Genomic DNA, 27,941 nt, shown 5'->3' on the forward strand with positions numbered 1-27,941 from the left:
AATAAGAACCCCTGGAGAAAAAAAAAAAAAAAAAAAAATTGTATCAACACCAATTTAAAACTAGCAGGACATCTCGTCAGAACCAAAACAGACTTAATGGATTTATTTACGAAATTTCTTCAACGGAGAAAATATTATTAATCGCTGGCTGAATCGAGGTAAAACCACACCCAGTCCCCTCCCACCCAACAAAAAATATGTGTGAGGATGAATTTTTTAAAAAATTAACAGATTTTTGGATTCACAATCTTTAATTGTGACTTTTTTATGAAAACTTACGAAACAAAAATCAAGCAAACCGAAAGTAAGTAACGTTCTTCTATTTTGTATTGAAAAGAAAAAGTGTTATTTTATACCTCGTTGATTTACCAAGTTTTAATAATTTATATTGCAACCAGATTAAAATTAAATATCGCCATTTTTTAGAACAAAATTAGTATTTCTTTAAGTTGAAACGATATTTACTTTTGAATTATTTTCGTAATAGACAGAGAAATATACAGTTTGTAACCCATGATCTCTTATTCTCCTAAAATTCATTTAACCTATATTGGCTGTGATAAATGAAACTTTTTATTTAATTATGTGCGATTAAAAGCAAGGATTCAAATCTCAAATACGGAGTCGTTTTGTTTTAAACCGTCAAATAAGAGGGGGATAAACTCCGCATAAGGTTTTGGGGTTATTACCGGCAAAGTTATAGACAAAATTGGCCGAGCAATTAGAAGCGACGACCTCAAACGTTAAAACCCAATATCTACTTTTGACCCCTCGGGTTACAATTAAAAAAAAAAAAAAAAAAATTGAAGTCCTCATAGCAAAAAGTAACTCCCTATTTTCTTGTTTTTTTTTCTCTCGCTCCCCACCCATTTAAATCGCAAAGGACTTTATCTCGAAGTTCACCAAAACCATTCACCGTGGCTTTACTCGATATCAGCCAGCAATCCGTTTATCGGCAAACGGACGGGGTTGGATACCTCGAGGCAGACGACGGCGGAGGCGGCATGTACCCGAATGTAGGATACTCGACGCCATTCTCCGTGAAGGACATTCTGAACTGGTCAGAGCAACAGTCGAACATGTTCGATAACTATTCCGGGGTCGGAGGTGTGAACACCTTTGGTATGAACTTTCAGATTGGAGGCGGCTATAATGTGGAATCGCTACAAAACACGAACAATGGCCGACTGGTCGAGGCTGGCGGCACCAATGCTGGTGTGGACCCACACATTGTGTCCGTATCCAACAACCCTTCGTGTATCTACGGGAACACACCAAACCAGCCACCGAATAACACGTCTTTGCAACCGACATATACCAGTCTATCATGCTCTTCGTCATTAGCTAGCGACAGTTTACACAACACACCTCCAACGCCGGGGACCACACAGTCGTCTTGTAGAGAACAAGATGGGATCGATAAAAGTAAGTGATCGATTGATTCTTTTTTTTTTTTTTTTTTTTTGTTATATGTAATATTTTAAAAGGGTTTGTATTACTGTACACATAGATTCGAAAAAGTTGTCAAAAAACAAATATATAACAAATAAATGTTATCAAAGGCAAGATAAGTTACTTTTCTACCTAACTGGATATATTTTTTGTGTTTTTTATTCAATGTAACATATTTATTCAGCTCGAATAACATACAGTGTTTACCGATGTATTCGAAAATTCAAGATGGCGTCTTATTCTCTCTTTAACACGGTAAGTGTTGGAAAAGATGTTATAAATAAAAAAAAAAAACGGATAAAATACTGTTAAAAACTCGCTCAATATATGTTACCGTGACATAGGTTGACATATATTCGGCAGGTTTTTATTAGTATTTTGTATAGTTTTTTTATTTATAACACCTTTTTCCATACTTACGGTGTTAAAGAGGGTGTGAGACGCCATCTTGAATTTTCCAATACATCGATAAACACTGTTTTTCGAGCTGAATAAATATGTTACATTGAATAAAAACACGAAAAATATATCCAGTTAGGTAGAAAAGTAACTTATCTTGCCTTTGATAACATTTATTTGTTATATATTTGTTTTTTGACAACTTTTTCGAATCTGTGTACAGTAATACAAACCCTTTTAAAACTTGCTATAAATGGGGTAAAAGTCCACAATAGTTAATAGTTTAGAACCACCAAAAGGTGAAAATGCACTGGAGGACCACCCGAAGACTTACCTTTTAAGGGGTTGATTACGAGGAGTTTGTAAATAAGAAAATGCTGGGTTTGTTTTACTATACAGATTCGAAAAAGTTGTCAGAAAAACAAATATATAATAAATAAATGTTACCAAAGGCAAGATAAGTTACTTTTCTACCTATCTGGGTAATTTTGTAGTGTTTTTATTTAATGTAAAATGTTTATTTGGCTCAAAACAGTGTTTACCGATGTATTTGAAAAATACAAATGGCGACGGAGTCTATGTTGAACACGTTAATATGTGGAAATGAGTTAAAACTAAAAAGCTATGAAAAATACTGTTAGGAACTCGCTTAATATATGTTACCTTGACATAGGCTGACATATTTGGATTTTTAACAGTATTTTTCATAGTTTTTTAGTTTTAACTCATTTTCCCAAACGTAACGTGTTCAACAGTCCGCCGCCATTTCTATTTTTAAAATACATCGGTGAACACTGTTTATCGAACCGAATAAACATGTTACATTTAATAAAAACACTAAAAAGTATCCAGTTGGGTAGAACAGTAACTTATCGTGTCTTTGATAACCTTTATTGGTGCTAGTGCAGAGAGTGATCCGCGCTATTTTTTTAAATCGTATTTCCAAGTTTAATTAAAGTTGTTTTTTTTTTTATTATTCAATTGTAAGGTTGAAGTATAGAATAGGTACAAAACACTCTCCCCTCCCCATGTTAAGAACGGCTTTTTCAATAATGTTATGTCCGGATCACTCTCTGCACTAGTAGCAATTTAGGGTTTGTATTACTGTACACATAGATTCGAAAAAGTTGTCAAAAAACAAATATATAACAAATAAATGTTATCAAAGCCAAGATAAGTTACTTTTCTACCTAACTGGATATATTTTTTGTGTTTTTATTCAATGTAACATGTTTATTCAGCTCGGAAAGCATACAGTGTTTACCGATGTATTGGAAAATTCAAGATGGCGCCTCACTCCCTCTTTAACTCGGTAACTTTGGGAAAAGGTGTTATAAATAAAAAAAACTAGAAAAAATACTATTAAAAACCCGCCGAATATATGTCAAGCTATGTCACGGTAACATATATTGAGCAAGTTTTTAACAGTGTTTTATCCAGTTTTTTATTTATAACACCTTTTCCCAAACTTAGCGTGTTAAAGAGGGAGTGAGGCGCCATCTTGAATTTTCCAATACATCGGTAAACACTGTATGCTTTCCGAGCTGAATAAACATGTTACATTGAATAAAAACACGAAAAATATATCCAGTTAGGTAGAAAAGTAACTTATCTTGCCTTTGATAACATTCATTTGTTATATATTTGTTTTTTGACAACTTCTTCGAATCTGTGTACAGTAATACAACCCCCCCCCGGGTCATTTATTTGTTATATATTATTTGTGTAGTAATACAAAGCGAAAATGCTTTCGGAATAAACACCTTTTACAGGTTGAATAACCAGTGCAATAGTGCACATTTTCACCCCAAAAAACAAATAATAAAAACAATTTATAACAACTGTTGTAGAATTAAATTCTCTATCGACTCGCACACTTTTAAAGTGTCAGATTTTTATTTATTTTTTTATTTCAGAATTCTAGTAGGATGTTCGTGTGTCAACGGCACACGTTAAATATACAGTTCTGTATAGAATTTAATTTGGCAATTCTACAGTTTAATCAAGACATTAAAAAATGAAAATATTGAAAAAAAAAATAATAATTTATACATTGTACGTACCGTTATTGAATGAAGTTCTCCGAAGAAAAAAAAAATTCACTTAATTTGATGTAGTTTTTATTTTTTACAGCGGAAAAACAATTTTTTTATGACAGCGAGTTGAAGGTAGTCATGTTTGAATTTTTAGACCATGAGGAAGGGAAGGGACGCTGCGGGGGAGATAACTCTGCCATCTCCCTCCCCATATTAAATAATAGCTTCTCTACCTTTATCGTGGTCTAAAAATCGAAATATGGCTACCTTTTTGCTCGGTGTCATAAAATACTGTCTTTACGCTGAAAAAAATATATACTTGATCAAATAAAGTGATTTTTTTTTCCAGGAACTTTATTCCATAACAGGTACGTACAATATGACTTCCCCCCCCCCCCAATATTTTCGCTTTTTTATGTCTTGATTAAACAGTACAAGTACCTTTTTTTTTGCTATGTTTTTATTTATTTTTATCTTACGAGTTCCCGACTGCTAACTATTCTGGACTTTAACCCCCAAAATTATTTTGCAAATTTCTTACAGCGGACACCGGGATTTATATATTGGCTAAGAATGTACCCGTCTTTATTTTAAACAAAACATGTACTTCTACAAAACCGGGACAGTGCTATTTTTAAGATAGAAGTTTTAAGTTAAATTCAATTTCATAGTATTATTAAGTCGTTAGATGAAAATAAGGAATAGTTACAAACCGCCCCCCTCCCCGTGTTAAGAATGGCTTTCTATTAATGTTATTTCAGCACGGTCCGTATTCTACATAAGTACCTAAAACAGTTTCATATTTTTTCTTTATCGCTCAACTATTATTCCCATCGTAGTTATATTCACATTTCGGCCGATGTAACCTCCGATCTTCCAATGTATCTGTTTGAATTTGTAAATCTTTATGTAGTATTCGAAAATCCGTACAAAATTTCAAATTGAACCTTTTATTTAATTCCCGAGAACGGATTATTACGCATTCCTTAGTTCCAATCTCTGGTCCTCTCCTGCCAAAATTCACAAGAAGCACTCGTCTATCTGAAACCGCTATCAATAATTCCCCTCACTCTTTATCTGTGCCTAAACCTAAACGTATATTCCATGAACAAAGTTTCTTTCTTAGAACTGCACACCTGTTGAACTCTCTTCCGTTTCCCTGCTTTCCAGCTTACTACACCATGGTCGTCTTCAAGTTCAATGTAAACAAGTTCTTGATGAGTCGTTCCCTTAAGTAATCTAATTTATCAAATTTCCACTACTAACGATTACTACGATATTGTCCCATTGACTATTGTACACTCATTAACCCTTATCCTCGAGTGATCTTCGGGCCTTGATAAGTGACGAGTCCTTTGTAAAAATATATATATATATTCCGGATTGAAAAATATTCAAAAGATTAGAATCATTGAATTCCAACAAGGGTTTGATAGGGTACTTGTATTTTGGTACTGCGCTGACGTTATTTCGAAAGCCATTCTTAACATTGGTAGTGGAGTGTTTTGTAAGCATTCTGCGCTTCCACCTAACAATTTAATAATAAAAAAGAAACATCGTGAAACTTGAATTTAATCCGAAAAAAAAAAAACTATTTAAAAATAGCGCGGTACAAAAATACATAAACACCGTTGATAGTGCTTAATCAAAGAGAGCGAACTTATAATTTTTTTTATTCTTTAAGTAAATATAGCCATATCGGTACTTCTACAGATTATTGCCGAAAATGGAGACGCCATTTTTTTTTTTTTTTTTTTTTTTTTTTTTTTTTTTCGGGCACCTGTCGTTAAAATCAGGGAGAAATCAGTATTTTAAACTATGACCGAAGTAGAAAATAAATAACAAAAAAATTACGAAATTGTTTTATTAAAATTACATTTTCTTACGCACAATTTTCAATAAATGCCTTTACAATTATATTTTGATAAATTTTTATACAATAGATATTTTGCCTTTCAAATGGCGTCCGCCCAGTTTAAACAATTATGAATGTCATTTTCAGTTTTGTTTTTAATAATAAAAATATATACGTTTCATGAAACGCTTTCCCGTTTTCATTAATTAAATCGAAACATTTCCAATTAAACAATTACAGATATATGTTCTCTTTCACTTTCTTTACCTTTTTTCATGGTTCTTTCCGAAAGTAATTAATATCTAGTTTAATTTTTTTTTTTTTTTTTTTTGTTATTTATTTCCTACTCCGGACATAGTTTAAAATACTGATTTCCCTCTGATTCTAATGACAGGTGCCCGAAAAAAAATGGTGTCTCCATTTTTTTTTTTTTTTTTCGATAAACTGTAGAAGTACGTCATCTCTTTCTACAATGTGCAGATCGTTTCGATCATTATTGATCTCTCAGGCAAGAAAAAATTAAGATTATTTTTTTTCTTGCCTCATGAGATCAATAATGATCGAAACGGTCTGCACATCGTAGCAAGATACGACTATAATTACATAAAGAATATATATATATATATATATATATATATATATATATATATATATATATATATATATATATATATATATAATTCGCTCTCTTTGATCGAGCACTATCAACGACCCTTGTTGGAATTTAATGATTCTAATCTTTTACATATTTTTCAACCTAGTGTGTGTGTGTATATATATATATATATATATGAGCAAACAGTTAATGAAATATGTTAAAAAACACTTTGAAATGAGTTAAAAACATATTTAATCTGAAAAGGAAACACTAGATAAAGGGATAGTCCTTAATCCGCGGAGTTTCGAAGAAATACTTTCCTTCTCATCAGAGGGTAGGAATTAGCAAAATGCGGGATCGGATTTTGCATGCAAAAGTATTTGATGAAACAAAAAATAAGTCAAAGATCTTACTTGAAAACAAAATAAGTTAAGCAGAGGGAATATGGTAAAGAAAAAGGTGATTATACATTAATGGATAGTCTGATCCCGCATTTTGCTAATTCCTACCCTCTTATGAGAAGGAGAGTATTTCTTCGAAACTCCGCGGATTAAGGACTATCCCTTTATCTAGTGTTTCCTTTTCAGATTAAATGTTGTTAACTCATTTGAAAGTGTTTTTTAACATATTTTATTAACTGTTTGCTCATATTATAAGCTCTATTTCCTATTTGGTATTATCGAGCTTTTATATCTGGCTGAGATAATTTTATAAATATTAATTCTTTAATATTTATAATATACTTTAGTTTTACCATCTTGGATCATTTTGGTAAATTCAATTGTAATTTTCATTTATATATATATATATATATATATATATATATATATATACATATATAGACATTTTTTTCATTTATATATATATATATATATATATATATACATATATAGACATTTTTTTCATTTATATATATATATATATATATATATATATATATAGACATTTTTTTCATTTATATATATATATATATAGACGGCATTTTTTCATTTAAGCAAACATTATTAAATGCAACAGAGGTACTTTGCTTTATGATTCTTTTATTTTCTGTTTATATACAGAAAATCCAAAAATATTAATGTGTATAATATTATTAATATTATAAAAATGTTTATATGAAAATCAAAAATATTAATGAAAGTTCCAAATTGTTACTGTCGCGAGCGCTTTCGATTCGTCCACGAATCATCTTCAGATGTTGAGGAAGTAAAAGTGAGAAGCAACAAAAATGAAAATTAAAAAATGAAAATTAAAATATCTTAAGCCGCGTTACGTGATGGTAAGTTCAAATATATAAAGTCGATAAAAAAAATTTTTCTTTATATATCTATCCTCTACCCATATATATATATATATATATATATATATATATATATATGGGTATAAATATTAAATGTCCAATTCGAACATAATAACCATAAGAATAATACGGATTATTAATTCGAATAAAAGAAAAACTTATTTGTTATTTGGTTCCCGAAAATCTGGTCGTAAAATTCAACATCGTCGTCGCAAAGTCAGATGCGGAATCTGCAGCATTAGTTGCACTTCATTTACCCAACTAATAACCCTAAGTCCGAATTCGTAATAAACCATTCGGAACTTGTGATTAGTAGTTGGATTAATGTAGTTTATTTTCGGCACGCATTCCTTTGCTCGTATTATTTCTACTTTGTTTTGCGTTCGCATTTTAATCTATTTATCAAAAGACTTACCATCCCACATGTTTTTTTCGTTTGTATTTTTTTTTTTTTAATATACGTGCTTGTCTCATTCATAAAATATTTTGAATCCTAATAACATAAAAAAGATGGATGAAATTACGGATATGTTTTACTGTCCACACTCCGAAAAATTGGTCAAAAAATCATATATATATATATATATATATATATCGGCCGAAACATTGTGAACATAATAACCATAAGAATATATATATATAAATGTTATCAAAGGTAAAATAAGTTACTCTTCTACCTACTAGGGCACTTTTCTTTTTTCTTTTTTTTTTTTAATTTTTGTTTAGCGGTTTTGCTCATTTCAAAACGTTTAATCGGTTCAAAAAACAGTCCCTAGCGTTTACGTGAGAGCAAGAAAAATGGCCGCGCTCTAGGCTTGTAAAATTCAAAATTTTGTAAATGAGTTAAAACTAAAAAAATATAATTCGAAAATATGATTTTAATTATTTAGTTAATCCATTTGTTTTGTTTTTTTGTTTTTGTTTTTTTTACAATCTACAGAGATTCGAAAAAGTGAAAATTATTGTTTTCACTTTTTCGAATCTCTGTAGATTGTAAAAAAAAAACATTAAAATCACATTTTCGAATTATATTTTTTTAGTTTTAACTAAGCACATATAAACAAATGTTACGAAAGGCAAGATAAATTACGAGGTGGGTAGGTTTTTAGTGTTTTTACTTAATGTAAAATGTGTATTCGGCCCTCAAATGCCTGCAATGTATTTGTTACGCCGTCATTTTTTTCTTGTGTTCGTGTAACGGTTGACATTAGTTGTTTATTGAGCAGATTAAAAATTTTACATTAAGTAAAATCAGTAAAAGCCAATTACCTCGGTAGAAGAGTAACTTACGTTTTGGTAACATTTATTTGTTATATATTTGATTTTTTTTTTTTTTTTTTTTTTTTTTTTTAAATACTTTTCGAATCTCTGTATTGTAATAAAAACCATTATTTTGTTTGAGAAACAAAAATGAGATCGATTGCTCTCTCAAACACATTTTTATTTCAAGCCAACATTGTGCAAAACTAAAGCAGTCGTCGTTTATCATCGGATAATTTGTAGATGTTAAAATAAAATAATTCATGACGTTTCTGAAGTTTTGAGATGAGAATTCGTTATTTGTATTATTCATCGGACTACTGTTCTCATCTTGAGTGTGATTTTTCACAACGTTTCGGTCGATATAACCTCCGATCTTCAGGTGTATCTTGTTGAACTCGGGAATTTGAATGAAATTTCGAGCGGAACCCTTTATTTACTTCACGAGAGTAGCATGCTCGTGTTCCGTCAGCCATGACTGGATGGAAGCCCTAAATAAAAAAATTAAAAAAAAAAAAAATGCATTTGCAAATTACTTAGGCTGGCGGAATAAGAACACACTACCCTAGTGAAGTAAATAAAGGGTTCCGCTCGAAATTCTGTCCAAATTCCAGAGTGTGACAAAAACATTCCCGAGTTCGACAAGATGCACCTGAAGAAGGTCGGAGGTTACATCGACCGAAACGTTGTGAAAATCATACTCAAGATGAGAACAGTAGTTCGAAGAGTCCAAATAATACGAATTAATAAAAGGATACACCTGAAGGTCGCAGGTTATATCGACCGAAACGTTTATGAAAATCATACTCAAGAAATATCGTTGTCTTCAAGTCTAACGTAAACAAGTTCTTGAGCCGTTCCATATAAGTTAACAAATTTACCGAATTTCCATTACTAATGATTACTATATTGTCCAATTTCTACTGTACACTCTTTAACCCTTATCCTCGAGTAGCTTCTTGGCCTTGATAATGTGGTGATGCCTGTGTAAAAAAAAAAGTGAGAACAGTAGTTCGAAGAGTCCATATAATATGAATTAATAACAAGATACACCTAAAGAAGGTCGGAGGTTACATCGACCGAAACGTTCTGAAAATCACACTCAAGATGAGAACAGTAGTCCGATGAATCCAAATACGAAATAACTCATGCTTTAAAAAAACTTATATTTTAACCATTAAATTTCACTTATTCTGTTATTTCTGTGCATCGTAAATAAAAATCAAAACCGTGAAATTTAATGGGGAAAATACAAGTTTTATTAAAACATTAATGGGTTTGGATTACAATTCACATAAATCCGAAAAAGTTGTCAAAACCAAATATATATTAACCAATAAATGTTATCAAAGATAAGTTACTTTTCTACCTTACTGAATAAATTTTTAACATTTTTATTTAATATAAAATGCTTATTCGGTTCGAAAAACGAGTAATGTTTGACGCTGCCGGAGAACAAAGAAAAGATGGCCGCGATGTCTTTGAAGACTCGATAATCGCTTCAAAATAAGAAATAAAATTTAAAAAAAAGGTTGTAGAAACCAACACAATAAATGGTACTGTGAAATTTATTTGGTGAGTTTCTACCATTTTGTTTAATTTCTTATTTTAAGTCTTTGTCGAGACTTTAAAGACATCGCAGCCATTTTTTTTCTTTTTTTCTTTTTTTTTTTTGTTCGACAGTATTATCCATTGCTCGTTTTTCGAACCGAATAAGCATGTTACATTAAATAAAAATACTAAAAACTTATCTAGTTACGTAGAAAAGTAACTTATCTTTGATAACATTTGGCATGTAGTAATTAGTTCTTTCCAGAAGTAATCATTATCTAGCTTAATTTTTTGTTTATTTCATACTCCCGTCATAGTTTAAAATACTGATTTCTCCGCCTGATTCTGACGACAGGTGCCCGAAAAAACATGGTGTCTCCATTTTCGGCGATGAACTGTAGAAGTACCGTAGACCCCCCCCAAAAAAAAAAATCCTTTCTTCACTAAGATGGTTATAAAAAAAAATGCTAATTTAAAAGAAGCAGACATGCGTACTAATAAAAGTAAAAGAAACTTAGAATTCTTTAGATTCTGTTGTGTGTATGTAAATACGACATTCAATTGTTTTTCTGGGCATTTTACAGTCAATGGAGAAAAAAAAGTCCAAATACCCTAGTGTTTTGATGTGATGTTTTGAATATAATAAACTAGTTATGATCAAAGTTTCATTTCATTCGGACAAAACACTAAGAAACGGGACCTAATTAGAGTCGCGACCCGTTTTTTTTTTTTTTTTTTTTTTTTTTTTTGTGGGGGGGGGGGCATTTTGTGGGTATATATATATTAGTGTTGGAACGATTAATCGGAAAAAAATTGATGCCTATTTTCTTATGCCAAAACGATTCTTTTTAATTGTCTTTTTTATTTGATTTTGTTTTTAAAGTAAAATCTTCCATTGCTGGTAATAATGATAAAATAATAAATATTCATTGATTTTAAAATACCAGTAAAGTTAAAATCGATAGATCATCCTCCGCAAGTGTATTTTGACGCTTAGGAAAATATCTGCATATTTAACACGTCTTTTTTTTTTTTTTTTTTTTTCTTTTACGAAGATCGGGGAAAACGAATAACTTATAGTTAAAAAAATTAGATTTATAAAGAATCGGAATCGGGAAAAATATTGGAATCGTCCCATCCATCACTTATATATATAATGAACGAAATCAATACAATCTTAGTACTAGTGCACTTATTTATCCTTGCTGAAATAATAACGTTATTAAGAAAACCATTCTTAACATGGTAGGAGAGGGTGTTTTGCATCTATTCTGTACTTTAACTTTACTTTAATGAAAACATATCAAAATTTTAAACTTGAAAATACTATTAAAAATAGCACGGATCAATAAATGCACTAGCACCTTATTTTTCCTGCAAATTATCGCCGATAACAGACTTAACGTTCATAGTACTTCTACAGTTTATCGCCGAAACTGGAGACGCCATTTTATTTCGCGCATCTGTCGTTCCAATCCAAGGAAGAAATCAGTATTGTAAACTATGACCGAAGTAAAAAATGAATAACAAAAAAAATTAAATTAGTTAATTACTTCCGGAAATAAACAAAAAATTAAACTAGATATTAATTACTTCCGGAAAGAACTATAAAAAAAAGTAAATACAGAAAGTGAAAGAGAACATATATCCGTAATTGTTTAATTGGAACTGTTTCGATTTAATTAATGAAAACGGGAAAGTTTTTCATGAAACGTATGTATGTATGTATATTAAAAACTAAAAATGACATTCATAATTGTCTAAACTTGGCGAGCGCCATTTGAAAACAAAGACATTTACTGTATAAAAATTTCTCCAAATATAATTGGAAAAACATTTATTGAAAAGTTTGCGTAAGAAAATATTATTTTAATAAAGCAATTTTGTAATGAAAGCAACATTGGATTTTTATTAAATAGTTTTTTGTTTTGTTTTTGTTTTTCGAACAAATAAATAATTTTAATGGAACCTTTTATTTGAAGTAAAGCCACTTTTGAAGGGTCAACAACAAATTAATTTAAATGAAACCGAAAAATCAGTTTAATTTTATTTATTTCATGCTTCGGTCATAGTTTAAAATACTGATTTCTCCCTCGGATTTCAATGACAGGTGCGCGAAATAAAATGGCGTCTCCAGTTTCGGCGATAAAGTGTAGAAATACCACGTTCATATTAGCAGAAAAAAAATTATTAGCAACAAAACCTTTAAAAATTAATGTTCAATTTGAATGATCTGTTTTATGTAATTCGTCCGGTTTTTTATTTTTTTATTTTTTTTCATACAAAAATATAGTGAAAAAAAAACATGATTACACAAATTTGAGCAGAAGCAGAATTTCAATTGTTTTTGACAACTCAAAGGCTGTTTAGAGGAACGTTTTAGTTTTAATTACAATGATTTTTCCCATTTGAGATTTTGCCAGATTGATTACAATGGATATTAGTGTGAAATGCGTTTTCACGTATCGAAAGAATTTTTTACATGAAGCAAGTTTACGTTTATAAAATGCAATACAATGCGGAGGTGTAATGGATAAACATAATTTTTTAAATATTCTTAAGCCAGTTTTTTTATCGGTATTATTTGGGCATTTTACCTTCTGATGAGAAGCATTTAGCTTCGAAATGCTATGGCCTAAAGATGTTTTCCTTTTTATTTTTTCTTCCTTGATATCTGATATAATAAAGTTCTATGTAACTTGTATTTCTCATCTCGTATATATAAACAAATTTACATGGTCGCGACACTGGACATGCTAATGTTTCGGACAAATGGTCGGTTAAAACCACAAGTCCTCGTCAGGCGACTTAATAAATGGTAGCTTTCCACACGAGAAACAAGTCCTCATACCTGGATTGGATTTGAAGACTGGTTTCTTATGTGGAAAGCAACCATTTATTGAGTCGACTGGCGAGAACATGGTTTCAACCAACCATTTGTCTGAAATATTAACATGTCCAGTGTCGCGACCATGTAAATTTGTTTATATCAAAAAATATATCTTGCTCTTCTTTTTTTTTTTTTTTTTTTTGATCGATTACTCTTAATAACCTCGTTAAATTAATTAGTTATCACTGTTGAATACCTATAACCTAGAGTTTATATATATATATATATATATATATATATATATATATATATATATTTCACGTTTTGTGTTACTTGTGTCAGGTAGCGTATCCGTGTCGTAATATTTTGGGAAGATATTTCCTTCGTCAGATGTACGTGCTGGGGATATTGTAGACTGAGAGTATCTTTCTTTTTAGTAATTATCAAATTTGAAAATTACTGAGAATTCTCTTAAATTGTTACGAATGTGATTTTTATGATGCAAATAATTCATGTCCGATACCGTTTTTGGCAAACAATACACTTAGTTTTCGCTTTATTTAGTATTAATCAAATATCTCATGAAAACAAATTATTTTTAATGATTCCTCAAATTAAAATTTGTTTTTATTTTTTAAAAGACCCCTTTTGAATATAACAAAACAAAATTTGTGATTTTAAAAAAATATCGGCTTTTATTTGGAAGCAGGAATCATAACTGCGACTTTCGTCCATGCACTTTCATTCTAGACATGAATTACTTTTTAATTGGCAGTTTAAAGGATTTAAACTCATTTTTAAATGTCGAAGGCTATAATGTAAACACATTAATAATGTTCCGTCTATTATAGTATTATAGATAAAACTAATCGACAAGGTAATTTCATGGTTGATGTCCGAATATATTAAAATGATTTGGAAGCTTTTAAAGCAATAAATCCGAAAATATTTTCTGAAGCAAAATAAGCTTTATTTGCACAAATGAAGTATTTTCATTCTTTCTGTTTTATAAGTAAATTAACGAAAACATTTTTCTACCGTGCCATCTACAGGATGGTCAAAAAGTCAGGTAACATTTTAAAGAAAAACGATATTAGCAATACACGTATATTTAAGTACCATACATTGAAATATAAAATGAAACAAACATGAAATATGTTTTTGTTAATTGTCGTCCATTTCTCTCTATCAATCGCTGGAAGCGATTAACCACTGATTGTGTAACACGTGTAATCATGTCAGCTGATATCCGCGCAATCTCCTCTTCAATAAATAACTTTAAAAACGCTATTGTATCAGGCTTCTTGCCATAAACGCTATCCTTTACATAGCCCCAAAGCCAGAAATCAGGATGGGTAAGATCCCTATATAAGATTATAATGGATCATATTGTTTTTTCTACCTTTAACATGTTACCTGACTTTTTGACCACCCTGTATACTGCTATATATATATATATATATATATATATATATATATATATATATATATAGTTTGTGTATTCATATTAAAACCCCTTTTTCTATTTATTTAAAAAGAAATAAAACTTTATTATATATGGCTCGTGGAATTGCATTCATCTGCAAAATATCTAGTTAATTTGCATATTCTTTAAAACATCAATTTTAATCAATCCCCTATTAGTTTTTCCGGTTTTCTTATGGGATGATCATCTGTAGTTAACTATTACGTGTAATTATATTTATGCAGATATTCTACATGATTTATACTTGCGTAATATTTGCGTAAAAAGCTTATATAGTAAACACAAACCTCTTTCTATATATTATGAATGCGTGTATATTTTTGTTGAAAAAAATTCCCTATTAAACTCTAAGGTTTTGGTCTACAGACATGAAACTTAATATATAGGGTATTCGAACCTATTCGAAACTTTATATTTGGTTTTAGCCAGGGAAAATCGGTGCACAAGTTTGAAAATTAAAAAATTGGATTTGCGAGATGATAGTCAAACGAAGACATAACGAATATGCATGCGTAACGTAATAGCTATTAATTCATGTTTAAATTTTTAGCCTTGCATCAAACATGCCTTCATAACTCCGGCATTAACGTCAAAGAAAATAGTAAATCGTAAGCTACACGTTTTGGTTTCGATTCTCAGTGTTCGCGCACGACGAGTTTTTTTTTTTTTTTTTTTTTTTTTTTTTTTTTTTTTGACTTTTTAAATTTCTATATATCGGGTCCAATATAATTTTGATAAATACGAAATCTGCATTAATCAAGATACCATATTTAAACGTATTTTACGACGAGGCCATGTCGAGCGCCCGAGCGGTCGTTTAGTGTATATATATATATATATATATATATATATATATATATATATATATCTCCAACCAATATTTATATAAGAAAAAATTCTCAGAACTAAGCGCGAAACTAGTATTCGTATCTAATTCCTTTTTTCTTTTTATTAATTTTAAAAATGAATAACTCCATGATCCTTAATTCAAAAACACCTTACAAATCGACAAAATATATTTTTTTTTAAATCTAAGATATCAAAAGGCGGCAATTCTGCATTATATGGGCAGCGCCAATTATTTTTATGTGCATTTCACTAAACTGTCGCCAGGTCGCGCTTCTCTCCATTCAAACTTTTTATTAATGTAAAGATTAAAACTATAATATATTGTTGACCATTCAACAGGCGCCACAATATATATAATATATATATATATATATAATTTTATTTTTTATTTTTTACAGTGACAAGTTTATTTTCATTTAAAAAAATGCTTCAGGAAAAAAAAATAATCTTATGTTACTTTAATTAAAAAAAATGTTTCATTTAAATTATTAAATTGTTCGGAAATAAAATTTTATTTTCCTTTTAATTAAAAAACTGTTTCGGGGAAAAATCCAATGTTGCCATAATTAAAAAATTGTTTTATTAAAATTATATTTTCTTAACGCAGACTTTGCAACAAATGTTTTTACAATTATATATTGACAGACTTTTATAAAATGTTTTTACAATTATATATTGATAGACTTTTATAAAATGTTTTTACAATTATATATTGATAGACTTTTATAAAATGTTTTTACAATTATATATTGATAGACTTTTATAAAATGTTTTTACAATTATATATTGATAGACTTTTATAAAATGTTTTTACAATTATATATTGATAGACTTTTATAAAATGTTTTGGCTTCCAAATATTCTTGTTTTCGGAAATAAATTATTTTGTTATTCATTTGTCGTGTTATTTAACCAAGAAGAAATTGGAGTTATTGTTCCCTAACAATGGCGCCGTCCGTGTAATGCATGTAATATCTTACTTTTTAGTTAGTAAGAGAAAATCCTCGTTTAATTTATTTCAGTTTGTGTTTGCAACTTGTCTTTAATTTTTTAAGGTGACTTATCATTAGAACTAGGACAACAGCATATTCTTTTCATGACTCGAGTATATATCTGTTGGTATCTTATGCTTTCATATAGGGTGATGTAGTTCTCGGTTGATTAACTGTGTCGGATATATACTCGAGTAAAAACAATGAAAGGAATATGCTGTTGTCATAGCCCTAGTTATCACTGTCTAAATCGGATCCTTGAATAAGTTTCACCAATAAACAAATTGTCTATTGGCAAATTTCTGTTGGACATTTTGATTTTTAGGCCACACTGATCTCTGTTAGAGTTAACAGTATCGATAAAAATGTAAGCGTTTAAAATGAGATACTGTAAAAGATTAACTTTCTTTTTCTTTTATTGTTTCTTTGTCCAACGTGTCGGCTAGAAAGATTAGAAAACTCGTACAAGAAATGAATATAATCGTTCTTCTAAAATCTATAATTAGACGAATTGACATTTTTCTGTCAGTGTATTTCCGCGGCAATCTAGCTTTTTGGTTACGATCACAGTGTAGTATCTGTTAAATTAATTTGTCAATGGAGGGAACCCTTTATACTATGGCAATTTTTTTTTTTTTCTTTTTTTGCCTACTTCCAGAGTGCCCCTTTAAGGGGAACTGGTTATCCCCCCCCCCATTAAAAACGACCTTCTGTCACATTTTGCTTTTGTGGGGAAGCATATATATATATATATATATATATGAGATTAATAATTATGAAATTATCAATCTAGTTTTAATAAGAGGAAACAAAATCAAATTTATATGTACAATCGTTTCGGAAACGATATCCGGGTTTGTATTACTGTACACACAGATTCGAAAAAGTTGTCAAAAAACAAATATATAACAAATAAATGTTATCAAAGGAAAGATAAGTTACTTTTCTACCAAAGTGGATATAATTTTCGTATTTTTATTCGATGTAACATGTTTATTCAGCTCGAAAAGCATACAGTGTTTACCGATGTATTGGAAAATTCAAAATGGCGCCCGACTCTCTCTTTAACACAGTAAGTTCGGGAAAAGGTGTTATAAATAATAAACTAGACAAAATACTGTTAGAAATTCGCTCAATATATTTTACCGTGACATAAGTTGACATATATTCGGTGTTTTTTAATAGTATTTTGTCTAGTTTATTATTTATAACACCTTTTCCCGAACTTACCATGTTTAAGAGAGAGTCGGGCGCCATTTTGAATTTTCCAATACATCGGTAAACACTGCATGTTTTTCGAGTTGAATAAACATGTTACATTGACTGAAAACACAAAATATCCAGTTTGGTAGAAAAGTAACTTATCTTGCCTTTGATAACATTTATTTGTTATATATTTGTTTTTTGACAACTTTTTCGAATCTATGTGTACAGTAATACAAACGCCGATATCCTTTTATTCATTCAATATTTACAAATTAAATCCTCGAAAAATAAGTAAAATATTTCTGGATATCGTCTTCTCACCAGCATAAATGAGAGCTGAGGAAGGAGAAGATATCAAATTTTAACCATTGAAGTAGTTCGTGAATCTTTGTAAGGGAGTGTTTCCATATTGCTTTTGTTTTTTGTTTTTTTTTTGTTTTGTTTTTTAACCGTAAGGAGGCCGCTCGGTGCAAACATTTGATAAGGATTTTTGGGTTTGTATTACTGTACACATAGATTCGAAAAAGTTGTCAAAAAAAAAATATATATATACATATATATAGGATAAAAGTTTGAATATAAAGTGCAATAAAATAATTTCAATTATATCATAAGAACATATCGCTGAAAAAGTGCTAATAATTTTGTTTTCATTCACATTTTGAATAAAAAATGGTTGATACTATATTCTATTTGTTTTCAAATAAAATTACACGTTTAAGATTTTACAAAATATAACTTTCAATCAATCTTTTAATCAATTGCCGCCATGTTTTTCTACACGAAGTAATTCGTTGACTTAAAAAAAAAAAAAAAACTTGATAAAATAAAGTTTCCGTGATACAAATTTTAAATAAAAGTTTTCATTATAGAGTACCGTTGTTGGCAATCTGATGTTCCCCGGGAATGAATCATGACTCCTACGTACTTTCTGCTCCCAGCCATGTTCCCAATATTACGATTCTTATTATTTGCAACTTATGTCAAGAACGAACGCTGATTTTACTACAAAATGAAATATACTTAACCAATTATTCTGCGTAACACAGTTTATATATATATATATATATATATATATATATAAACAAACTTACGAAGAAACGGCGCGAACTTGTCTCTTCTCTATCGTTATTTTCATGACAAGTACTCGTTTGACCTTCATTCAGTCTATGGTAGACAGACCAAACTTATACAGAAAAGCACTCGTCTGGCTACAACCACTATCAATAATTTCCTCCATTCACTGTCTAAATCTGAACGCAAATTCCATGAACAAAGGTTCTTTTCTGGAACTGTTTCCCTAGCCTGCTTTCCACCTGACTACAACGTGGTCGTCTTCAAGTCAAATGTAAATCAGTTCTTGTTGAGCTATCCTTTTAAATCTAATTCTACACAATTTCTGCCAGTAATGCTGTAGTTAGACAACCGCCGCACAGTAACCCTTAACCTCGTATGGCTTTCGGGCCTTGATAAGTGGTGACTTCTTTGTAAATAAAATTTTTTTTTTTTAAATACAGTAATTGCAATGTGTGTACTTCTGTGTGTAGGAGAAAGACTGTCGATTTTTTTTTTTTTTTTTTTACAGTGATCACCACTTATCAAGGCCCGGAAGCCACTCAGGGATAAGGGTTATTGCAAGTACATTATGTTAGTGTGGAGATTTGATGAAGTGTTTACTTAAGGGGGCGGTTCATTAGGAATTTGTTAACATTGGACTTGAAGACATCTAAGTTGTAGTCTGGAAGGAAGCAGGCAGACGGAACAGAGTTCCACAGGCGTGCAGTTCTAAGAAAGAAGCTTTGTTCATGGAATCCACGTTTTGATTTAGGCACAGATAAAGAGTGGGGGAAATTTTTCACAGTGGATTCAGCTAGACGGGTGTTTTTCGTGAAAGATTGGCGAGGGGGGACCAGAGATTGGAGTTCAGACGAGCACCTGCCATGGAAATAACGATAAAACAAGGATGAAAATTGGACCAAATAATTACTAAGTCATTCTAAGCATATTCTTTTATTATAGTTCATATGCCAAAAATTTATGTTAAACAAAAAAATTCTCATTCAACATAAATTTATTATTACTTTATTGTTTATTATTTAAAGTTTGTTAATATGTAGCCAAGACATATTGTAAACAAGCTATAGCTACTGAAATCTGATATATAAAAGGTTGTGCGTCTGTCTTCATATTTTCAAACTAAATTAAAACAGTGTTTATAAAAGTATCATTTTTTAATTAAATAAATAAATTATAATTAAATTATTAATAATCATGTGATTATATTGTTTTAAATGAAAAAAAAAAGTCCTGTATATATTGTTTAAAATAGTGTTTATTATTTAAAAACAAAAGTTCTATTCATATTGCATAGTAACATAACGGTGATTCAGGAAACTTAGTTCCTTTTATGTGATATAGGGTTCGAGAGTATTTTGCCAATCCTGCCTTGAGGAATATGCTGGATTGCCCAAAATAAATTAAAAAGATCGTTTTTGACATGGGGGAAAATAAACACTAATCTTTCCGATTCTGAGACCAATTCCGATGCTCCAAAACGTTTCGATTATGATTAATCGTCCCAACACTAATCTGTACATCGTATTTCTGACGTCTCTTGAGCTGCAACTCATTTTCTGATCCAATATTTATGTAAAGTTTATTTACGTTGTATGTTGTGCTATAGGAGCTTTACTATCTAAATAAAATACAATTTACGTGGTTTTTGGAATATGGCATCTTCGTTCCGTGACGAGTATCTACAACATAACGATTTTTCTGCATTTTTGTTTTTAACTAAGTGTAAATCTACATAAACATCGAAAAGGTAGACATAGAAAAACTGTTTTGTTAACAAAAAAAAATATTCATTTGAAAAAGAAAGTTTTTACTTATTTCAGTAGATAGCTGAACAAATGATTTTACGAAGATAGTTTCGAATATTCTGATTTTTCTGAAACAGTGACTGAATAAGAAACTAACGAGTTTCTACTTAACTCGGTACAGATTTAAAAAAACAAAAACAAAAAAAACAACAAAAAAAAAGAGCCAGCTAAGATATAAAATTTTATCATTGATGAAAGTGTATTTTTCTCATCTACATCTTAGTACGATAGCGTGTGTGTGTGTGTGTGTTATTGTGTGTCACGCTTACATCTTTTTGCTTCCGAGTGACTGTCGTTTAATTTTTACGACCTCCATTTTTTGTAATAATTTTACCAAGAATTCTTCATAAGGTTTCGTTTCGGTTTCAATTATAGCTGATGACGCTCAAGTCATCTATTTTTTTTTATATATAAATAATTTTATCAAGAATGCTCCATATTATTTGGTTTCGATTATAGCTGAAGGAACTCTTAGTTATATATATATATATATATATATATATAAATATGTGTGTGTGTCTAGATTTCTTGTTGATTTTTTACAACGACGGTTAACTGGCGTCTTCGCCTCGATCGTTTTACTTAGAAAATCGCCCATATTTTATTTAGACGTAAACAAATATTTGTATTTATTATTTTTAAAGCAGTAATATACGGGCATGCATGTTTCTGGGTTCCCGTCTAGCTGAAACCACTATCAATAATTTTCCCTACTCTTTATCTGTGCCTAAGTCAAAACGTAGATTCCATGAACAAAGTTTCTTTCTTAGAAGTGCACGCCTGTGGAATTCTCTCCCGTTTTCCTGTTTTCCACCTGACTATAACTCTGTCTTCAAGCCCAATATAAACAAATTCCTGATAAACCGCCCCCTTAAGTAAGACACTTTATCAAATCTCCAATACTAACGATTACTACGATATTATCCCATTGATTACTGTACACGCAATAAACCTTATCCCCGAGTGGCTTCCGGGCCTTGATAAGTGGTGACCTCCATGTAAAAACAAAAAGGGATACGTATATTCCTTTGATAAATAAGTTTTTCTTGTTTCTATTTAATTTTTCAAAAAATTACAGTATTGTCTCTTGTTAATTTAATATAAATTTAAATTTGGCGTTCTAGCGATAAAGACTAATCAACCGTACATTAAAACAGCGTTTTAAAGAAATATAAATAAGTAATTATTTCAATTCAGAGACAAAATATAACATGCCGAAAGATAGACTGACTGAAATTAAGACATGCATGTTTCTGGGTTCCGTAAGAGAGAGAGAGAGCGGTACCTGGAAACGCGTTGTCCGTTGATTACTGTTTAAAAAATATATATATACTTCAGAATAAAATTATCTAACAATCAAGTGGTATGGAAACTGTGATTATAAGTTTTACAAGATATTACTGGCAGTAATATTCTATAAGTAATATCCGACCTAAATATGAATTGCTCGATATACAAGATAGAGCAAATAAAAGACAAACATTCATTTGGGATTTTACCATGCAATTTGGATGTGAATTTTTATATCCTTTTCATTAACTCCCCTTACTCTATGACATTTAAATACTTAAACAACTTTTAATTGTGATTTTCATGTCTCACTGACTTTAGCAAATAAGGTGTAATATTTAATAAGGTGTAATATTTGTTAATATTTTCTCCTCTGGAGAGATGGTAGACATCGAAATCCTACAGGATAGGAGTTATATTTCAAATGTATTCTTTGTCTTACATAGAATAATGAAAATCTTTTGATTTTAAATTCAAACATTTCACGTCATAAACTTTTAAATTTATTTAATGACTAAAATTATATATATATATATATATATATATATATATATATAACATTTTAGTCATACGTGTGTTTATGAAGAAACTGCACACACACACGCACATATATATATATATATATATGTGTGTGTGTGTGCTTAAATTTCGGTTTCGATTTAAGCTGATGCACCCAAGTCATATGGATATATATATATATATATATATATATATATATATATATTAAATCACGACTTCATAATATATATGAGAATAGATACAAAATTGATCCTATATTAATATATACGAAGTCTGCGTAAATTAAAATATATTTAAGCATATTTTACAACCGGGCTACGCCGGCCGTCCCTGCTAGTTATTATGAAATGAATTATACGACACGTGACTATTTACGTCACGCAAGTACACACTGATTGTCTGTTAAAAGTGCTTACTATTTATATGGTTATATCCCAGCTATTATTATTTGGTCTGATACTTGTCAGTACAAAATGTTAGGTTAATTAATCGTCTTAAAAAATGACTCGCATAATTTTGAATTATAAATTTTTTTATAATTTCCTTATTTGTTTAGTGGATATTTTGTTTTTGAATCTAGACTCGCCACACCATTTAAAAAATAAATGTCATAGAACGTTTAAAATATCGATAAAACATGTACAGTTTGTGTAATAAGTATCCGATACAAAGCAAAAAGTTGATTTTATTTTTGTCACACGAAAACAAAAACAATAAAAAAAGTGCTATTCTAATGTAGTTTTGTATGATAAATACAAACCTCGTATCAAAAATCATACAAAAATACATAAGAATAGCACTTTGTTGTTCTTGTTTTCATGTAATACAAATAAATTTTACTTTGTATTGGATACTTATTGCACCCACTGTAAGAGATGAAATCCTTGGAAACGTTTCGCCTAATAACTGGTTTTACCAGACTAGGCCGTCTGAAGATAACGGCTTCCTAATCGAAAATACACCAAACATGAATGTTATTACTCTTTCTATTCTCCTTTGCAAAACTCAGTCATATTCTGAAAAACCAAAATAATTTTTCTCTACAAAAAACGAAACAAAAACGAAACCAAATATCATGAATAAATACTTGAAATTGTAAGTACCTTTATTTATATATATATATATATATATATATATATATAAATCTGTTGATTGCTTGTGTGGGTGGATGTTGCTTTGGTTTCATCAAAACAAAATCGAACACATAATCAGATTTCATACGTAAATGCTGCAAAACATCGCATATAAATGAACGACACGCCTTAAAAAAAAAAAAAAGCTCGAAAACACAATTTTCCTTATTTTCTATCTTTACCTAAAACTAAACTAAACTCCATGAGTAATGTTTCTTTCCTAGAACTGCTCATCTATGGAACATAATACCCCGGTCTTATTCCCAACCGACTATAACATGGTCGTTTTCAAGACTAATGTAAACAAGTTATTATTGCGCTGTCGTCTGAATCAAACGCTACACAATTTCTACCATTGTGGCCCATAACGATGTTGTCTCATCGGTCATTGACCTTTATTCTCGAGTTACGTTTGAACCTTTACAAGCGAGATTAGAACTTCAAATCTCGCCAAGTGAGTTAATTGGCGAGATTTGGAATCTAAATGTTTCCAATAGTGTAATTACTCGGAAAAAAAACACATTTGTTGAGGTCATTGCTAGCATCGATCCCATGGGCCGATCAGTAGAACCAAGGCCACCGAGATATAGAAGGCCTGTTAACTGAAAAATACCTGCATGCAATGTAGGTAAGATTTGTCAAACTGTCGATACTATATGAGGGCATTTTTAAAATGGCATTAAAACATGAAAAATAGAAAACAAAGGAACCCAATTCGATTAATAATGAAACTGAACTTTATTCAATATAAAATATATATATTATCTATGTAAAATTACGTAATTTTAAAGCAATATACAATCTAATACTGATAAAACGGAATTATTCTTTCTCCAGAGCCATTCTCTAAGGCAACAAAAAATATTTTTATGCCTACTAGCATGGCCACGTGGTTTAAGCACGGCTAACTGTAGACAGCTTTTACCTACATGTCGCTTTCGAAATGACGTCACTCGTTCATGTACACCAGCCTCCTTCTATATCTTGGTGGCCGTGGTAGAACTGCCGACTAGCAACGCGATGGTTGTAGGTTAAATCCCTGGCTAGGGAAAGGTGCTAGTCTAGCCACACTGAAGAGTTAAGATACAACGAAACAGTACTCTGTGTGTGTGTGTGTGTGTAGATATATAAAATTTTAAATACTTTTACGTGCATAAGTTATCCATAGGCGCACATTAAATATTTAAATTAATATATTAATAATTACAAATAATACCTTCCAAATAAGGGGGGGGGGCGACTAGAATGTAAACAAAGGGCGGGTTACTTCTCTCTTAAAAATTGCTCAGGGAGCGAAAAAGAAAAAGATACTACGGAATAGCTAATAAAAAAAAAAACATAATAAATCAACAGTCTTATATATATTGAGACGATTCCAATTTTTTTCCGGTTCCGATACAATTACCGATTCTTTACTAAATTCCCGATTTCGATACAATTATCGATTCCGAATCTTTATAAATTTTTAATAAATATTTAACTATGACGTAGTTATTGTTTTTCTCGATCAGCTTAACAACATATGTTAAATATGCAGATATTTTCTCGAACGTAAAAAAGGCATTTGTGGGTGATAATCCATAGATTTTGATTTTTACAAGTTGTTTAAACGCAATGTGTGTGCATCAACAATGGAAGATTTTGTTTGAAACAAAATCAAATAAAAATGGCAAAGAATCGTTTTGGGCATCGGAAAAAGGCGCGAATTTTTCTGATTCCGATACCCCCAAATGTTCATATATATATATATGTATATATATATATATATGGTTTTTGTTTTGATGTTTTAAACGATAGTAATGTTTATGTCTCCGCCTCGGAGCACCGCACCGGTGTTTTTCTTAAAAAGTCGCCCATTTTTTATTTGGACGTTTTATTTATTTATTATTTTTTAAAAAAATTATATATATATATATATATATAAAACAAAGGAACCCAATTCGATTAATAATGAAACTGAACTTTATTCAATATAATATATATATTATCTATGTAAAAATTACGTAATTTTATATATATATATATATATATATATATATATATATATATATATAAATATTTCTGGATTCAATAAGTATTCGACACAAGGCAAAAAGTTTTTTTTTTTTTTTCCACGAAAACAATAATAAAATGCTATTCTAATGTATTTTTGTATGATTTGATAAGAAATTACTAAATTTTAGGCATGCATACATACAACCATTTAAACAGACAAGTGAGATTTATATTATAGATGACTTTCATTTCTTGCAACAAATAATTTTACCAAAAAATTCTTGTTTTGATTTCGATTTTATATATATATATATATATATATAATTTATTTATTTATTATAGCTGATTGCAAGCAAGTCATCTATTTTTTAAATACAAATCTCATGCCAAAAATACAAAAATACATTAAAATTACACTTTATTATTGTTTTTGCTTTCGTGTAATAAAAAAATAAATCAACTTTTTGTTTTGTGTCGGATACTTATTGCACCCAATGTATGTATCTGTTTTCCAGAGGTAAAGGTAACCAATGAATTGTGACGAGCTTAATGCAAGAGTGCTCAATACCGAAGTAGAGTAAGGTACACTCTTTATTTGTTTTTAGATAAACAGTAATACGTTGCTACACAACCATGAGAATGTTTCAGCCAGCAAGTTAGTAACAACTAGAGACTTCTGCAGGCGATTCTGCTCATATATAAGCAAAGTCTATGATACACCTTACTGCGTTTCACAGTTTTATTCAATTTTCATAAGTGTCTAATTCTAAGATTTTTCCAATTAATATTAGAGCAAAAAAATCGTATCTCTATTCAAAGACACACACACACACACACACATATATATATATATATATATATATATATATATATAATGGATTGAGAGATTCCAATGAGTAAAAAAATATTTAAATGAGTGAGATCACCAACAAGTGTTATGTATTTTTAAAAATTATTTTATTATTTCGTATTTTTATTAATTATTTAGATCATTATAATATTTTTAAATCATTGAAATAGTTTTTAACGCATTTCAGACGTTCTGTGAAGCGTCCTCTTCAGAAAGTATTTAAAATGTAAGATATTTAGAATATAAGATCGTTTTCGTAGTCCATTTAGGTGGCATGTTTCGGTGGAAATATATATATATATATATATATATAATTATTTTTTACTATAATAATTAAATACCTACAGACACTAGTGTTTCATCGTTTCGGAAATCTTCAGTGCAGGGTGTCACGATTAATACCAGTCGAACGATTCGAACTCGGCAACACGAGACATCTCGGTCTCGTTTAGTAAAGACCGTATCCATTTGGCTACCATTAACCGCGTGAAATAACGTTGAATTTAAACATTTTAATTTTAAATGTTCATTTACGTCAGTCAGTGATCTAATCGTTATACCATGATCTATGCATAAGAGCTAAATTGACCGACTTTAATTCAACTGAAAGTGCTCAACGATAAGAAACGAATTTCTTAAAGGGGCTGTCATAATTCTTTTTTTACTATAATAATAATAATACAATTATTATTTTTTTTACTATAATAATTAAATACCTACAGACACTAGTGTTTCACACACACACACACACACACACACACGTGTGTGATTTCTGTACTTTTCCTCTTGAATGTCATGTGACCATATTTAACACTTCCGTTTATTTTTTGTACATCATATTCATACTTTTCGTTTGTGATATTTTTTTTACTTTAGTTTTCTATATAACATTCGTTATTTATTACGTAGTGCACAATCGTCTTTTTGTTCTTCAATTAAATAAGTTCATTTTATTATTGACATTATTAGCATTGCTATAACGATTACTTTTATTGGTGATTATTGTCTTGTATTTTTGCTGATTGAATGTGTCTCCTGCCACATTAACTGATGGTAATGTTTGAAATCCGATAGCATGTGTGTTATTTTGTGTATCGCGTTTACATCTTTTTTTTTCTTACAAATGGCTGTCGTTTAACTTTTATGACCTTTCATTTCTTGTAATAAAAATTTTACCAAAAAAATTCTTGTTTTGGTTTCGATTATAACTGATGGCATATAATTACTATTAATATATAGCATCATTCGGTTAAGTTTGTTTTTTTTGTGTTTTTTTTTTTTTTTTTAATAATTTTGCCAGGAATTAAGTTTTGGTTTCGATTATATCTAAAACAACTGAAGTTATATATATATATATATATATATATATATATATATATATATATTCATAAGTTTCGGTTTCGATTCAAGCTGATGCACCCAAGTCATATGGATATATTTTTTTTATATTTTAAATCA

At 29.9% G+C, this 27,941-nt stretch overlaps 1 protein-coding gene across 1 annotated transcript in view; it reads left to right on the top strand.

Annotated features, from left to right (window-relative positions):
- Window positions 1-27,941, top strand: part of LOC145283865 (uncharacterized) — a 151,511-nt gene that overhangs the window by 78 nt on the left and 123,492 nt on the right. Inside the window, exon 1 of the mRNA XM_080132973.1 lies at window positions 1-1,425. This exon is cut by the window's left edge and continues 78 nt beyond it. Coding sequence (XP_079989099.1) covers window positions 1,005-1,425 — 421 coding nt within the window. The 5' untranslated portion in view covers window positions 1-1,004. The remainder of the gene's footprint in view (window positions 1,426-27,941) is intronic.

The sequence above is a fragment of the Euprymna scolopes genome, chromosome 8, assembly GCF_053919585.1.
Source record: "Euprymna scolopes isolate OS-2025 chromosome 8, ASM5391958v1, whole genome shotgun sequence".
Taxonomy (NCBI): Eukaryota; Metazoa; Mollusca; class Cephalopoda; order Sepiida; family Sepiolidae; genus Euprymna; species Euprymna scolopes.